General features: G+C 57.7%; 1 protein-coding gene across 1 annotated transcript in view; it reads right to left on the minus strand.

Moving 5' to 3' along the window:
- Positions 1 to 6: 6 nt before the first annotated feature.
- HID1 (HID1 domain containing) overlaps positions 7 to 17201 on the minus strand; it is a 17650-nt gene continuing 455 nt past the window's right edge. The window contains exons 3-20 of the mRNA XM_077756102.1: positions 12236 to 12385; positions 11533 to 11703; positions 10861 to 10977; positions 10185 to 10291; positions 9804 to 9920; positions 7985 to 8207; positions 7747 to 7803; positions 6813 to 6953; positions 6558 to 6648; positions 6196 to 6347; positions 6011 to 6089; positions 3722 to 3886; positions 2321 to 2521; positions 2064 to 2206; positions 1471 to 1551; positions 783 to 874; positions 481 to 639; positions 7 to 237 (exon numbers count right to left, since the gene is read on the minus strand). Of these exons, the coding sequence (XP_077612228.1) occupies positions 174 to 237; positions 481 to 639; positions 783 to 874; positions 1471 to 1551; positions 2064 to 2206; positions 2321 to 2521; positions 3722 to 3886; positions 6011 to 6089; positions 6196 to 6347; positions 6558 to 6648; positions 6813 to 6953; positions 7747 to 7803; positions 7985 to 8207; positions 9804 to 9920; positions 10185 to 10291; positions 10861 to 10977; positions 11533 to 11703; positions 12236 to 12385 (2310 nt within the window). The 3' untranslated portion in view covers positions 7 to 173. The remainder of the gene's footprint in view (positions 238 to 480; positions 640 to 782; positions 875 to 1470; positions 1552 to 2063; positions 2207 to 2320; positions 2522 to 3721; positions 3887 to 6010; positions 6090 to 6195; positions 6348 to 6557; positions 6649 to 6812; positions 6954 to 7746; positions 7804 to 7984; positions 8208 to 9803; positions 9921 to 10184; positions 10292 to 10860; positions 10978 to 11532; positions 11704 to 12235; positions 12386 to 17201) is intronic.

Genomic DNA, 17201 nt, shown 5'->3' on the forward strand with positions numbered 1-17201 from the left:
GATCATTGCCTGTCCCCACCACCCCAGCCACACGGGGCCCCCAGGACTCAGCCACTCTGCCAGCCCCAGCTCTGATTGTGGTGATTTAAAGCCCAGAACGGGGAGTCAGGGGAGCCTCAGGGGACCAGGGCCCCCACCCTCCCCTGATCCCAGCCCCTGGGAGGCTTCCATCCTCACACCCGCTGGATGTCAAACAGCTTCACATCCGTGTCGTACCAGACAGGCGGGTCCACATTCCTGCGGAGGGAGCAGGCTGTCGCAGGGGTGCTGGGAGGCCTTGGGGCTGAGACTGGGGAGCAGCTAGGAGGTGGTACGGCCCCAACCCCTTCCCACCCCAGGCAGGGGGAGCCCACCCTCAACTTGACAAGACCCCCACCCCCATCCCGGTTGACTGTCTTGACCTTAAGCCTGCTGCCGTGGTGGGACCCAGAGCCGAGGCCAGCGCTGAGCCCCACCCCCGCCCCCCGCTGGCGGACCCACCTCAGGTAGATGACGCCCCACATGTAGGTGCGGAACCACATGGCCGTGCCCGAGTTGGCCTGGTACTTGCGGATGAGGATGGGGTGGGGCACAGGCAGCAGCCCCACCAGGGTGCCAGGCTGCAGAAACCTCAGGATCTCCGACTCATCCGTCAGGCCCCTGCCAGGACGAGGGGACGGTTTCCAACATGCCCACGTGGGAAGACCCTCTCTGAAAGTGCTCCCACTCCCAGCCGGGGCCCCCGCCTGGGCTTGGCCCTCCCCAGAGCCCACCTTCTCCCCCCGCCCCTGCCCAGGCCTCACTTGTCAATGCAGATCTTCTCCACCTGGGGGACCAGCACCTGCAGCAGCCTCATGATCGTCTGAAGGGGCAGTTTGGACTTCCACGAGAGAACCTGGCGAGGGGACGGGGGTTCCTGGGGCTGGGAGAGCAGCCCCCACAGGCGAGGGGAGAGGCCTCACCCCTGACCCAGAACCACGGGCTCCTGGAGGCAGAAAGGGCCCCGCTCACCACACCCAGGGCCTGGCACGGGGCAGTGCCCATGCACACTGACTGGTATTCATGGGGAGAGCCACGGCCTCTCATCAAGAGTACGCTACATGCCAAAAACCGTCCCCTTGGAGCCTCAGAATGGCATGATCGAGTAGGACGTTTATCCCCAATAAGTGCAATTACCAGTGATCACAGGACACACACACGGGAGTGGACAAGTGAACTGAGTAAGGAAGCTGGAAAGGAGAGCTTGTAAGAAGTGAGCGCCATGGGCAACTGAAGCTCAACCCTGCCTCGTACTCTGGGGCAGTGTATGCAGAGGAAGCAACCCAGCCAGAGAGTCCAAGGTCACCCAGCCAGAAGGAGTGCTCCGGAGCCCGGCTCCCAGGCTAGTTCTTGGATTTGGACGCATTCCCATCCGAGCCTCCACTGAGCTGTTCCTAGGGCCAGGAGCCCCTGCCCCGCCCCCAGCTCAGAGCTACCTGCCCAAACCCTCACCCACTCCGATGTTGGGCTCCACTGCCCGCTGGCTGATGCGCTGGACAGTCGCCGCTGCTCCCGCCATGCCTGGCCGGGCTCCTGACCCAGGGAAACGACAGGAGTGAGGGGTACAGGGAGCAGGCATGGGGCAGAGGACAGAGGGGCAGCCCTTCTTCCCAGTTCCTCCCACAGCCTGGAATCTAGGAGGCAATGATGCCTCTCCACTGGCCTCCTTGGTGGGAGGCTCACTCCCAAGAGTGGGGACAGCCCAGCCTAGCACCCTTTGCCCTGGGCTTCAGGCACTGCCTGACCCAACCCAACCTGATGACAGGTTTCGGGCTAGGGGCTAACAGGGCTGGTCGGGTAAAGGCCAGCTCGGCTCAGATAAGGCTGATGGATGAGGAGTCTGAAGGCCAAGAGCTTAAGCTTTGGACCAGTAAACAAGGGAGAGGTCTGTGAAAGCACCCCCCACCCCCCCTATGCCCTGGGTACTGCGTTTCTGCCCTCTGCTGCTGATAATCCCAGAGCACCCTGGCCCAGCCCACACCGCAGAGGCCAGGGAAAAAGGGAAGTCCCAAGCTCACCCCACCGTGGGAGTCCCCGTCACCTACTTCTACAATGGGGCTGCCATCTGCCGAGCTCTCCTGGGGCGTGGGCTCCAAGGATCGCAAGGTGCCATCCTCTGACACCTGGGACTTCTCCGTCAGCTTGTCGATGCCTGGGGGCGGGGGCAGGTGGGTGTGATGACACCTGCCTGGGGCCCCTCCTAGGAAGCTTCTGCACTGGGCCCCATGAGGCCCCCCCTTTCCCCCACCCACTTTAGCAATGCCATCCCTGATTCCCCCACACCCAGTTCTGAGGCCCAGACCCACCCCCCCAANNNCGGGGGCTGGGGGGCGGGAGCCCTCCATGGAGGCTCCCTCTTGCGAGCCAGTTCGGGACAAGGGCTCAGGTGTCCGTCGGCGCCGTTGCAAGGCCTTGTGGATGGCAGGGGGGTCGCTGGGCAGGTTGGCCAGCTGGTGGAAGACGCTGCGCTTTCGGATGATGGCGTAGACCAAGTTGGAGTTTCCTGTAGAGAGCGAGCAAGCCTCACCTCGGGGAGGCCCCCTGGCCTCCCCCTCCGCCAGGGAACCGGGGAAGGTTTCTGGGAGGGGGAGTCTGGAGGATGGGAGGGGGGGGTCTGATTCCAGGGGTAGGAAACGGTGCAGGGTGCCCAAGAGACAGAGCTGCAGAAGGGCTGGCACCCGGCGGTGTGCGCGGCGACAGTGGCTCTACCAGAATGTCACATTGGTGGAGAAGAGCTTCTGGGCTGAGCTCCCCCCACGCCCCTCCCCAGTCCCTTCCAGACCCCCTCACAACCCAGCACGCTGAGGGGTAACACTGGCAAAGTGGGGCAGGCCCAGTGTGTCAGGTCCACACCAAGCCAGCTGTTCAACATCTTGACCGTGTCCCTGGGCCAGGTCACCAGAAGGGAAAGACAATAAGGACGATATGGCCTGTGCCCGAGCTCTGCTGCCCACGCTGAACTCCCTCAGCTCGGGGCCTTCAATGCCCCATCCAGCTCTCTGGTCCTGCCTCTCACCACACTGTTCTGCTTTCCGTTCAGCATCTCACCCCAGGGCCTTTGCATATGTTGCCGGCCACACACACAATGCTTTTCTACCCTACTCCACCCCCATTCTTCCCTCACAGATCAGTGCAAATATTACTTTTGGAAATAATAATAACCGCTGATACTTAAGCGGCCACTCCACTAAATGCTACTTGTGGGTTATTATTTACTCTTCCCAACACCCTCAGAGATAAGGACTCTTAGTACCATTGTCATGACTGTCTTACAGCTGAAAAAACTGAAGCTCGGAGAGGTTAAGTTATGTGCCCACAGTCACAGAGCTAACAAGTGGCCAGGCCCTAATTTACAGCAAGCAGCCTGGCATTCACAAAATTCACAGCTCGCACCTCTCTGAACTTCCCTTTCCTCAGGTTTAAGGTGACCTGTCTGTCTGGGTGACCATTGGTTTACAGCCTCCCTCCGTGCCTCCATCCCCAGCTGCGAGCTCCACAGCGTAGGAAGCATTCTGCTTTGCTCTCCACTGTATCGCCTCTACCCAGCACCGAGCTTGGTATACAGCAGACACTTAATAAATGCATGTTGAGTGAACTGGGGGCGGCAGCACAGAGAGCTGTGCCCTCCTCAGATGGGAAGGTGTCCTTGCGCACCGCCCATCCCAATTCCCACCCAGGCCAGGGGCTCGGGCTGCTGCCTCACCGTCAAACTGGTACTGGATGATGTTATTGAAGGCCTCCAGGAGGAAGAAGACCAGGTGGTGGTTCTGGGCGGCAGAGAAGAGGAACCAGGTGGTGGAGAAGGCCTCTAGCAGGTGCAGGAGCTTATTGGCGGCTACCATGGACAGGCTCTTGAGGTAGGGGGACACTGCAGGGGAGGAGCCGGCTCACTCCTGGGGCCCCCGCCAGCCCTCCCTGCGCGCCCTGGCCTGGGCAGGACAAGGTGCTCCTCCTGCCAGACCCTGCCTGCCCCTTGCTTGTAAATCCACCGCCCCCCCAACACACACACACACAAAGCCAGGAAAACAAGCCATCAGAGGCCAAGGCCACACCAGCCATGCCTTCCGCACGGCTCCAGGGGGCAGTGTGGGCCCCGCCCTGGTCCCTCCACCGTGTGGACAGCCCTACTGTTCACAGAGCCACTCACACATGGCCTCTCGCCCACTCCTCGCGCTACACCTCTGAAAGGGGGGGCCGGACACAGATGAAGCGATCCCCATTTTTATACACGAGGAAACTGAGACTCAGAGAGGTTTGTCAACCTATCCAAAGATCCCGTTGTTAAATGATGGAGCAGGGATACAAACTCGGCCTCTGTGAGTCTTTCCGGAGTATCAAACTGATACGCCACACATAATTAGAAACTTACTCTTTTGCAGGGCCTGTGAGGGGGGATCAGAGAAGAAACGCTGTGCACGGCATGAAGCCATATATCGCTCTGTGCACCTCTTGGTCTCACGTCCTTCTCCCTCGCTAGGCTGGGGCAGGGACGGCGACTTTCTCGTTCACAAATGCATTCCTCAGAACGGGCTACACTTAGTGCTCAGTTAAAATGTGTGAGATGGAGCCGGGGAGTGAACCAGTAAGGGAAGATGCTGGCGCCAGAGCTCAGGGGCCTCTAGAAGGGGCAGCTAGAAGCCTCCAGGGCCCAGCTCCATCCCACCAACTTGGAGCCCAAACCTCCCGGCCAAGATGTCCTCTCCAGAAGACAGCCACCTCTAAGCCATCCTGCCTCAGTCCATGGCCACCACCTTCCTGGGCCCAGCATGCCAGCCAGCCTGAGCCCCTCCCCTGGGGCACGGGTGTCTGCAGTCCTTGCGAGAGGCTGGGGCACATCCTGGCACCCTGGGACCACACTGTCCAGACCTGTGCTGTCCAGTGCAGTCGCCACGAGCTGTTTGTGGTCATTAGACACTTGAAACATAGCTAGTTCTAACCGAGATGTGCTGCACATGTGAAACACACAAGATTTTGAAGACTGGATGTAAAAAAAAAAAATAGAAAATGTCCCAATAATTTGGGGGGTGCCTGGGTAGCTCAGTTGGTTAAGCATCTGGCTTTTGATTTCGGTTCACAGTTTGTGAGATTGCTGATAGCACAAAGCCTGCTTGGGATTCTCTTTATCCCTCTCTGCCCCTCCCCTGCTCTTTCTCTCTCTCTCTCTCTCTCCCCCTCTCTCTCTTTTTCTCAAAAATAAATAAAATTGAAGGGGCGCCTGGGTGGCTCAGTTGGTTAAGCATCTGACTTCAGCTCAGGTCATGAACCCACATTTGTTGGGTTTGAGTCCCACACTGGGCTCTGTGCTGACAGCTCAGAGCCTGGAGCTGCTTTGGATTCTGTGTCTCCCTCTCTCTCTGCCCCTCCCCCGCTCATGCTCTGTCTCTCTCTCTCAAAAATAAGCAAACATTGGAGGAGCACCTGGGTGACTCAGTCAGCTGAGTGTCCGACTTCGGCTCAGGTCATGATCTCATGGTTCATGGGTTCGAGCCCTGCGTCAAGGCTCTGTGCTCACAGCTCAGAACCTGGAGCCTGCTTCAGATTCTGTGTCTCCCTCTCTCTCTGACCCTCCCCTGTTCACGCTGTCTCTCTCTCTCTCTCAGAAATAAATAAAAAACATCTAAAATTTTTAAAAAATAAATAAACATTTAAAAGTTTTTGAAATAAATAAATTTTAAAAATTAAAAAATATACGTCCTAATAATTTTTATGGGGATTATATGTTTAGATGGTGGTATTTTGGGTAGGGTGGATTACATAAAATATATTATATTATAAAATTATTGTCACCTGTTTCTGTTTTTTTTGTTTGGTTTGGTTTGGTTTGGTTTGGTTTTTCTAATACGGCCACTGGAAAATTGACCAGTGTGTGTGTAGCCACCATCATATAGCTATTGGACTGGAAGGGTTTGAGCCAGGGAGGCGCGGCAGGTCAGCCCGTGGCCTGGCGCCACCTGGTGGTGAGCACTGGGAAGGCGGGCTCCCAGCCCCCTACCGTTGACCACGATGGTGAGCAGGCAATCGAAGAGGGGCTGCAGCCGCTGGTGACCGCTGGTGATGATCTTGTGGAAAACCTGTGCGAGGAGGCAGAGGGGTGGCCGTGGGGTCCCCTCCACCTCCAGACTGAGCCAAAAGGACATCCCCCACGCCCCCAGGTCCTGGTTGAGGGAGGCCCCTCACCACAATGAGCAGGTCTGCGTGGGTACCGGTAAAGACCGGGATGTCCATGGGCACTCGCACCGAGTAGGGCTTGTTCAGCCGCACCCCAAAGTTCCGCTCCCCACTCAGAAGCAGCAGGATGAAGACTCCGATGTGCATCAGGCCCACCCGAGCTGCGACACGTGGTATGAGAGAAGTCATCACACAGGGTGGGGAGGGGAGGAAGGGAGCCCAGGGCAGAGACCCATCTTGGCAGCACTGGAAGAAGCCCCTGAAGGGAGGTCAGACCCCCAAGCTTGAGCTCCTGGGAGACAGCACAGACTGGCCGCGCCCACCCCTCTACCAGGAAGCCTCCCAGGATCTCGTGCGAACCCCAGCCTTACACTGATCCGCTCGGGCATCATTGAGGAAATAGAGGGTGGGGACCAGGATGTCCAGCACATCACTGCTCTTCAGCACAAAGAAGAGGAATTTCTGGGGGAGGGGACAGGTGGGCAGAGTCAGAGGGGGGGAGACAGCTCTGCCCCACCCCCTCCCCATCCCAGACACTGTCCCCATCCCTGGGCTATCCAGAGTGGCCGCTCCCCATCTCAGGGGAGACCACTGCCCGCCAGACCGGGTCTCCGAGGCCAGCCCACCTTATTGAAGTCACAGAGCTTCCAGAAGAGGACCAGCAGCTCCTGATGGAACTGGATCTTCTTGGTGGAGTTGGGCAAATAGGTCTGGAGCAGAGGGTTGGAGAGCAGCCGGGCTATGCCCTTGAGGATGAACTGAAAGTCCTGAATAGGGGACAGCAGAGATCTGTCCAGCCCAGCCCTCTGTGGCTGCAGCTTCCCCCACAAATGCCTCCTCATTCCCCTCTCCCACCCCCCCAGCCTGGTCCCACCTCTAGAGCCTGAAAGGCCCAGATTCTGTCATCAGTAGCTGTCCTGACCCAGGCCCCTCAGGAAGCTGAGTCTAGGAAAGGTCTGGAGGGAACTCCTGCCCCTCCCCCAGGCCACAGGCTGCTCCTTGTGACCCCCCAACCCCACCCCCTGAACTGGTCCCTGCCCACCTGGACCCTCCCCCCGACCCCCGTCACCCTGTCACGCCGGAGGTGCACTCTACTATTCTCAAAGGGCAGGCACTCACTCAGCACCTGCTACAAGAAGTCCACCCCAAAAGGCAAGGAGGCAGTTACTGTTTCCATGTTACAGCCGCAGAAGCCAGAGCTCGGGGAACACAAGAACCTCCCCCAAGATCACAGGACACAAGAACATCGGTCTGCCTTAAAGGCCACTGTCATTATCCTAACCAAAGCCTGACATCAGAGCCACCTCCTCCTGGAAGCCTGCCCAGTTGTCCTTACTCAGTTGAGGCCATCGGCCCTTTTCTGCATCTCAAAACCCTCCAAGTCCTGCCATCACTGTTTCGCCAGGGGTGGCCAAGTCCACAGGGACCCTGGTTCCTTCCTGTAGGGGTCAGGACTCCCCCTACCCCATCTCGTCTCCAACCTCTCACCCCTGCAAGGCCATAACCATGGTGGGGGGTGGACACTGAGAATCCACTGGAGCAAGAGAGTGTTCGACTCACCTCTTCACGATGTATGCGGGACAGGTAGTTCACAAACAGGTTCTCGGGTCCTGGAGGCTGCCAACGATGGAGCCTGGGATAAGCGGGTGGCTTCACCCCTTGCTGCTACCCCAGGGCTCCCTCAGACATCCCCAGGCTCACCACGAGGTGCCCACCTGGTACCCCTTGCCCAGCTCTGCTAAAGAGAGTGCCCCGAGCCTGGAAGGGCCGGCCGCCCTCCCCCCACGCCCATCCTTACATCCGCGTCATCCATGGCAGTGCCTGTGGTGGTGCCGTCCACGGTGGGGCTGACGCTGGTGGCACTGTCATGGTCCAAGGTGACGATGAGCACCTGGGCAGCCTCCTCCACCAGGGGTTCCCGGTAGTCAGAGAAGAGCAGGTGGTTGTAGGGGATCCCGTAGCCCACAGGGTCATAGGCACACACGGTGTTGAGGAGGGAGGTAAACAGGGGGAGGGCGTGTCTGCGGCAGAGGAGGGGTGAGGCTGCGGAGACCACCAGACCGGCCCTCGTGCACCTCCCACGTGGCCACGCGGCCACGCAGGAGGGTCAGCCAAGCCACCCCCTCATTCGACAAGTGCTTCAGCGCTGGCCCTAGGCTGGGAGCCAGATTGCCGAACCAGGCCGATCCCCTCCTCAGTAAGAGAGCCCCCTCCTTGTCCTTGCCTGCATCCAGAACCCAGGCCGGGCTGGGCCGAGGGCAGAGGAATTTATTACGAAGAGTGGGATGGCCAGTTATATGGGAAATCATGTCTTTATCCCTTAGATTTCCCTCCCAATGGCTGAAGCCTATTTTTTTTTAATTTATGACTATTTTTAGAGCAGTTTTAGGTTCACAGCAAAACACAAAGAAGGAACAGAGATTCCCCTGTACCCCCCACCCCTACACATGCACAGCCTCCCCCACTACTGAGAGCCCACCCGAGCGTGGCACGTTGTTACACCAAACCTATGTGGTTACATCATCAAAGCCCAGAGTTTACATTAGGGTCCATCCTCGGCACTGCACCGTCTGGACGAATGTACAATGACGTGCCCCTCAGGTCTTTGAGAGGCAGGTGCCCTCCCTCGAGGCTTCAAAGAATGGGTTGGGGTCTCACAGGGAGGTGGGCTTCCCCTCGCAGAGCAGAGCATGTGCTCCATCACCCAGTTTCCCCGGCCACGGGATGACTCCATTCAGAGATTTGTAAGGTGTCAGGGTTCAAGCTCCTCATCTTACAGACGAGGAAACTGAGACCCAGAGAGGTTAAGTGAGGGGCACAGCGTGGCCGTTTGGCCTGATAACGCTGGTGAGAAAAAAACCTCCCGCCAGCTTTCAACTGAGGCTGGTGGAGGGAGTCGCCTGGGCTCCCTTTCCTTCTGGGGTGGGGGGAGGGGGAAGTTGGGCAGAAGGCCAGCAAACTCGAAGGATGAGTTGTGTCATCTGGGAATGAGAGGCTGGGATTAAGATGAGCCAAGACCCTTAGAGGCACTAACTCCTGAGCCAGGCTTCCCCATCCTTCAGGGTAATTCATGATGCCTCCACTGTCCAGGGGCACTGCTGGATACAAGCCACATGTAGCTGGTGACAGATTACAGTGTGGCTGGTCTGAATGGAGATGTATTGTACGTATAAACTCCACAGCGGATTTTGAAAACTTAGCATAAAGGGAATGTAAAACCTCTCAATAATTGTGCACACCAATTACATGTTAAATGTTAATAGCATTTTATATATATTCGGTTAAATGAAATATGAGAATTAATTCCACCTGTTTCTTTTTTATTCTCTTACTGTCACTGCTAGAAATGCTCGGCTTGCATATGTGATTGGCATTTATATTTCTACGGGACAGCACAGCTCTAGATGGAGGACCCAGGCACCATTCACCCAGCTCCCCGCCCCCCACATTTGGGACACTGGACTTTGAAGGCACAACCCGTGGCTGGTACATTACAAGCCATCACCACCAGGGGGCAGCAACTCCCCTCGACTAAGACTCAGGGCTGGAGAGTGGCCTCCATTCGGAGCTGCCGGGAACCAGAAGGAGAATGGAAAGAAAGGCCAGTGGCCCCTCACCTGTTTTCCGTAGAACAAAAGAACTGCACCCACGGGTTGGTACTTCCACTGTCCGGAGCTGGGGGCAGGTACATGGCCTCAGAGAAGCATGTCAGCAGCAGTTTCAACAGCTCCATCCTTAGGGAGGGAGATTACGGCAGGGGGTTTTCAGTACCTAAAGATGGCAATTCTCTTGCAGAAGGACACGCCCACCGTTCCCGGCCCCGGCGCAAGGCCATGAAAAGAACTGACCCCATTTGATCCCTGTCAGGCTGATGTTGGGTCATGAGTGGACAGGTGTCCTTGAAAGACCCCATGCATGGTTCCCCCTCTGAGCCGGGGAGCGGAGGGAAGGCCTGGGGTCCAGCTACACTGTGGGCTCTGGGTCCAAGCAAAGCTCACCGGTTCACATCATGGATGTAGTTGGGCTGGGGGGAGTGAGCAAAGCCCACGCCAGCCTCCCAGATGTATTCACAGCTGTCCAGAGAGTGGACATCCTCCGCCGAGTCCTGGGGACATGGTCGGAGAGCGATCAGGCTGGGAGTGAGTGATCAAGGCCCCCACTGTCATCCCTGGGGGCAGAGACCCTCATATTGTCCTAAAGACAGACCCTCCAAGTGCCCCAGGTGATAATGCACGAGGGAAGAAATTATTGTTCTTGAAAGCTAATTTTTCTCCTCTGGTTGTTTTATTTGATCGGTCCAGCTTGAGGCAGGGAGAGAGAGGGAGGGAGGGGAATGGAACCCGGTGCACTTGGTGGTGCGTGGGGATGGGGGCAGAGAACACTCGAGGTCGAGTCCATGGGCCCACAGGAAGTGAGAGGGCCAGATCTCCTTCATCCCAGCCCCACGCCCCCACCCACTGCCCAGGCGAGGACAATGGGTGCTTGTGCCCAGCCTCCCGGATACACGGGGCAGGGCCAGGCACCAGCTGGCTCCTCTCCAGCTGTGCCAGCCACCAGCCCTTCCCCAGACCTGCCCGCCTTTTCCAGAGTCCTGCCCCAGGGAACTTCAACCAGCCCCAACCCAGGACCAGAGCCCTCCTCGGCCTCGGGGGCGGGAGACTGGGGGGCTCTCACCACAGTGCTCCTCCGGTGGCTCTGGACAGTGAAGTCTGGGCAGAAGAGGAGGTCGGCGATGGCCAGAAGCAAGGACTCAGCCAGGGGCCGGGCATTCTCGTCGTCGTCCTCTCCCTGCTTGGGACATAGCATATGGGCTGCCTCAGCGGTTGCTGGCCAAGGAGAGGTGGCCCCAGGATTTGGGGGGTGGAAGGCAGTGGGGATCTGCGCCCAGGCAGGCACCCATGGGCAGTGAGATGAAGGAAGAGGCAGAAGAAAAAGGAAGTAGATTCCCCATCACCTCAAACCTCCTAAGGCAGAAGGGGGCCAGAGCCGGAGCAGGGCTGGGACCCTGGGGTCGGGGGAACCTTCCCACTGACTGGGAGGAGCCAGGCCAGGCCCCTAAAACTCTAGAGCCTCAGGCCTGCTGGGAATCACTGGGGTCCTGCCCTTGGCCTGGGAGGGGGCAGACAGGGAAGGCGAGTGCCCAGCTTCCCTGCCCCCACATCTGCCCAGCTTCAGGGGTAGAGCCCCCTGTGGGAGAAGCCCCCTCCTCAGCAGCAGCCCCTACTCACCTACGCTTGTACTCCCCAAACCCCACAAGAGATTTGGAGGAATATAACCGACCCCAAGTGGGGTCTCTCCCTGTCACCCCATCACCTCCCACCCAGCCCCACAGCCAGGCCCACAGACCCCTCCTCGCCCTGCCCCGGGCACTGTGGACCAGAAGAAGCCCCTCCAGTCAGGGTCCTCAAAGATGTAGGGCAGCACACGGGTGAGAAGCCGGCTGCAGTTCAGGACGATCTGCTTCTCCTTCTCCGAATGGCAGCCGCTCTCAGCTCCCTGCACCAGCTTCTCCACAGCCTGTGGGGACAGGCAGAGGGGCCACACTAGAAGGGTGGGGAGTGGGGCCCTGGCACTTGGGGTCACCCCAGGCTTTGGAGGGGGAGAGGCAGACAGGGTCAGCCAGCCCAGGGGGACGGGAAATGGCCCAGAGAGCAGCCTCACTGGACAGACCAGCCCACTGCTCACCAGCTGAGACCTTGCTAAGTGACCACCTGTCTGAATCTTTCTCCTCATCGGTAAAATGGTGACACTAACCGTGTCTACCACACAGGGTGAGCTGAATGAGCTGACAACGCGTGGGAAATGCTCAGCAAGGTGGGGGCCGGAGGAAGGCCTCCCAGGGGGTGGCTGCCAGGATCACTTCCCCACCAGAGCCCAGCCAGTGGGGACAGGTGGGTACCGCCTTGACACTGCCCACACCTGGGCTCGTGGGATGTCATGGGTACCTGCTCCCTCGGTCCCCAGGGCTAGGCCAGCTTCAGCCCCCGTGGGAGGGTGGGAAATGGCCCAGCAGGGAATGGCAGCGAGGGAGAGGGCCACTTGCACTCACCTTGTAGCACAGAGTGGCCAGGTTGGAGGGTGACTCCTCCCGCACGGCCCGGATCTCTGCCGCTGGCACCAGCGCAAAGACATCCTGCACCGAGGTGGCCGTGTCCGCCCAGAACTGGTCCCAGAAGGCATCATCGGTGGCTTCCACAGGCTGTGGGGGGGGCCAATGTTTCCAGAGTCGTTATACCATCCCTTGCTGACAGGCCCACAGTTTACCGGTCTGTAGCCAAAGGAGCCCCAGAGAGGAAGGCACGGTCCCCCCGTTCCATCCTTGCTGGTGCTCAGGAGCCCTCCCGTGTGGGGGCCACGCTTCGGCCATCATGAGTCCGGACTGGAACAGGCAGGATGGAGACACTTGGCGCGGATGCCAGAGGTCAGCCGGGCACTGGGTGCGGCAGCCAAAGCTAGCTCAGTCCCTGAGGGACAGGGAAACTCACCGCCCTTCTCTGGCAGCGCCTCCCTGCCTGGGGGCCTCCCCAGGCCATGCTGCTAGGTCAAGTGCCTGGGGACCAGACCCAGGTGGTGCCCCTCCCCAAAGGAAGAAGGCAAGAGAATGGGTGATCATTTCACCTAAGCCCAGCCTCACCATCTGCCCTCGGCCCCGGCTTCCACGCACACCCAAATCTAAAGGAGGCAACCCCCGCGGCTCTCTGATTGCACCTGCTCCTCTCAGTACTCACTGCCAGTGCCGCAGCTCAGTCCACTCTTGCCAGGACCCCACCTCCAAATTTATCTCCTCAATCCTGCCTCCACACTGCCCCCAACCCACGGTCAAAGCACAGCACCAAAAGCACTGTTCCCTCCACAGAGACCTTTAGGGCTCCCCACTGCCCACAGGACTGAGTCCAGACCTGGGCCAGACAGTCAGCCAAGATCTGACCTAACATACCTTCATGCGTGCACACATGTGCACACATGTATGTATACACAGATGCACACATGCGCAAATTGCACATGGGCACACACACCAGTATTCACCATCCCCACGACACAACCCTGTCACAACTTCTCTTTGCCTTTGCTCGGACTGTCCCCTCTTCCCCGCATGCCCACCCTTCTAGCACATTCCAAAGTCCCACTGGTCCTAGGAAAGCGATACACCTTAAACACACTTGCACATTTTGAATCACATAAGCAGTTCGCAGGGAACCAGTGTGAATCATCAATTCCATTTCTAGAAATCCTAAGGAAATGATCAGAGATGTGCACGTATAAGGATGCCAACAAACAGGAAACACTCAAAAAGTTAAGGCGTTTTCGTACAATAGGTTATTATGCAAACCACCAGAACATGTTTCCAAAGAGTATTAATGAATGAAAAACACTCACAGTACAACACTGTGGAAAAAAGAAGGTATAAAACTAAACTACAAGATGGTCACAATCTTTGCTAAATTATATAGCAATAAAAGCCTAGAAGAAAACGACAGAATGTTCACAGAGATTAACTCTCTGGATGGTTTTTATTTTTTAATGGATGTTTTTCGGCAAACGCACATATCACTACATTTTCCTTTTGAACGTCCATCTGCCGAGGGGCCAGGATGGCGAAGGCGCTCTCTGAATAGCAGCTCCCGCAAGAGACCTTAGTTGCTCCATCAACTCAGCCTTCTCCCTTCTCTGAAAGCACTGATAAACGCCCTGCTGCCACACAAATCCACACTCAGTGTGCATTCCTCTTACCATCAGAAATATATATATATCTCATTTAAAAATAACTCCGTTCTCTGAATCCCCTTCTTCCAAGAATTCTCCCAGAGCTCTACGCCCAGACAGGCTTACTTCCACCTTGGAACGCTGCTCCCCCCACTCAGTCACTCATCACAGGCCCTGACTCCACGGTCTCAATGCACCTGTCTCGAGGCCCCATTAGCCCACCAGCCCTGCTTCCTTGACCCTGCAGTTGAAGCACATTGCGGATGCTCAGCCAATATTTGTTCAGGGAAAGGCTGATTTTAGTCCTAGAGATCGCTTCAATCTAGTCTCTGGGCAGGTCTGAGCACCGGTGGGGTTGCCCAAGCTCAGGGCTGGGGTGGAAAGCCTCACCAAGGTCCGGCTGTACCACTGCCCACTCCCCAATTACAGTGCCCCCCCCTTCAAATTACAGGACAGCACGTGGCGGACAGCACGTGGCCATGGCCCACAGGCCAGGCCTGGTACCAGGCCTGCTCAGTCCCAGAACTGGTAGAGCAAGTTAGTTGGGGGAGAACAAAGGCCAAAGGAGGGGCCCTGGGGCTGGGGTTTGCTGGCTCTCCTGGTCTCAGCCACGACAGCCCTCTGACAGTCACTGTAGTCACCGGACACCACGCCTTCCCCCATGTGGGTGACCAGGGTTGCGGTGGGGAAGGACATCCTAAAAACCTGGGAGTATCTCTGGGAAGGCCCATCTCCGACCCTTTCCCCACCTCCCAGCTAGCTACGACCCCCTTAAAGGGGCAGAAACTCATCTGAGCACCAGTGGACTTGACCTCTGTCCTAGTTCATCAGGCAAGTGTCACCTAGGGACTGAATTCAAAGTGAGGAGAGAGACTTAGAAGGAACCTTAGGAGGCCCCAGGCTAGTCCAGCCAAGAAGCGGAGGAGAATCCCAGCTCTCTGGCTCCTTTTTTTTTTTTTTTTTAAATTNAAGCCACTCAGGCTCCCCTAGCTCTCTGGCTCCTATTGTGGGAGCTTGGTGACCATCACCTGGCTATACAGGCTGGCCTGATGCTACAGATATTACCCAGGGTCACCGGAGCCCCTCAGGCTTCTGAGGGGAGAAACACAGCTTAACTCCCATCTCAGTTACCCGAGCTGGGCTCCACACAACTCAAAGAAGCTTCTAGAGTCCGAGCCAGTTTTTTGTTTTTTTTTTTTTGAAAAGAGTATTTTTGCTGGAGGTAGGAATGCCCTTGCTGCCAGGGCATAGGAACTGAGCGGCCCTGGTACGAAACCAGATATTCTTGCCCTAGTTTCTTCAGTATCTGCTCAGGCCAGACCCCCCACCAGCTTAGGGGCCCAGCTGCATCTTCTTTTGAACTTTCTGGCAGGGTGAGAGGGAGGGAAGGACCACAGTGCTCGAGCCTGCTAAGGGTGACCTGTTCTGGAGGACTGTGTCACCAGAGCATTCAAACGCACATATGTGTGCACACATGTAAACATGGACCCACCAGGTCTCACCGGGCCTACGGCAGAGAATCTCCAAATAGGCAGGATCTAAGGGAGGGTCGTGGGTCCAGGAAGGTCCTCCTTCTAGCGCCCCACCCACCCTAGGAAAGGTTCGGGAAACATAGCCCAAACTGCTAAGCCTCAGGACCAGGGTCAGGCCTAGCCCAGGGCAGGAAGAAAACAGGATGCAGCTCAGGAAGGCAGGGAAGGCCCAGCAGTGGCGGCTCATGTCCAAACCACAGGAAAAGGTACTGGGTTGGCCTGTCTGCAGCCTAGAACAAACATCTGTGTTCACAGCACAGCCTCCAAGGATCTGAGACTCGAAGACACCCTGTGGACAGCTGCCTGAATCTCCTTGGGGACTCTGAATGGCAAGGTCTGGGACAACCAACTAGGATCTGGTCTTCACTCCCCAGCTGCCCAAGCCAGGTCCCTGTGCAGGACCCAAGGCTTCAGGCTCTCTCCCTCAGACCAGCCCAGGTCCCTTCCCACCTGCAGGGCCCAACTGGTCTCCAGAGGGAGACCTAGCCTGGCCTCTGGCTCCAGTCTTGACCCAAGCTAACTTACTGTCCTCAGCTGGGAAATGGGACAGTACCATCTCAGCCAGCTCCACAGCAGGGCGGCAGCCAGGGGAAGACATGGGCACACTGTATTTGGGGGAGAAGTCCAGCACAGGTAAGAATCTAACCTACCCAGATCTTTTGGGACCTGGCTAAGCTAGTCCTGCTGGCCTGGCAAAGGACCCTGCCTGCTGAGCCAACAGCCCATAGCTCTTTCCTCCAACAAGGTGTTTCCTTCCCCTGGTAGGTAAACATGGGAGCCTCCCTCCCTCCTCTCCCTGTGGCTCCACACCGAGGGGCTGGCCCACTTGCCACCCACAGACCTAGAAGCCCCATCCCCAAAAAGCCAAGTGCTAGAATGAATCAGGAGCCATTAGGGAAGTGGTTGAGAAGCAAATCTGGTTTCTGTCAAATGCCTCTTAGCTGGGTCTGGGCTCTCCAGAGGCCTTGGGCATTTGCCAGGCGCCTGACCTGTCTCTCGTGGGAATAAGAGAGTATAAGACAAGAGGTCCAGCCTCTGGAGCTGTGACCAGCTGGCACTAGGGAGATGGCTCCCTCAGTCCATGAACCAGAGAGAGCCCTGGGGGTAAGGGTAAGAGGAAAGTCCCAGGCATCAGCAAGTCCTGACTCCCTTGAACATGGGGGATCTGGGAAATCAGGACTTGGCATCTCTGTAGCCAGAGCAGCCTGGTTCAAGGGGTAAGGAGAGAAGGGGTAGGCAGGAAGCAGCCTTGCTGGGGCCAGGTCCTATGTGTTGGAGGCAAGGAAGTGAGCTCTGTGTCACTTGTGAATTCAGGGGAGTGTGCAGGCATGGACCAGGCTGAAAGACGCCCCCAGACCCCATACCAGCCAGTCAAAGACAACCTGGGGGTTGTCAGCCCTGACCCAGAGAAAAGAAGGTACCTGAAAACACAGCCATCCCTACCGCTGGGCCTCAAAGGAGAAGCCCCCTGGAGCAGGGGTCCCCAGCTGGGAAACTGGATTCCAGGGGCCTGGGAACAGGTCCCTCTGGGAGGCTGCAGCGCTGCCCGCCACTCTTTGCACATTCTCAGGAAGACCCGGGCCTTCCCTTGCTGTGGACATCGACCTGGGCCCAGCGAGGCCGCTGCACTGCTCACCAGCTGTTTTCCCCGACCCGGCAGGCGCCGGCCCGGCTTTGTTTGCATTGAATCAGCCAGGGTCTACGCGTCTGGGAACCTCGGGCACCGAGGGGCAGGGAGGGAAGCAGGGAGGTGGATGGGTGGATGGGGGCGGGAAGGGG

Source organism: Crocuta crocuta, unplaced genomic scaffold, assembly GCF_008692635.1.
Source record: "Crocuta crocuta isolate KB4526 unplaced genomic scaffold, BGI_CrCroc_1.0 scaffold50, whole genome shotgun sequence".
Taxonomy (NCBI): Eukaryota; Metazoa; Chordata; class Mammalia; order Carnivora; family Hyaenidae; genus Crocuta; species Crocuta crocuta.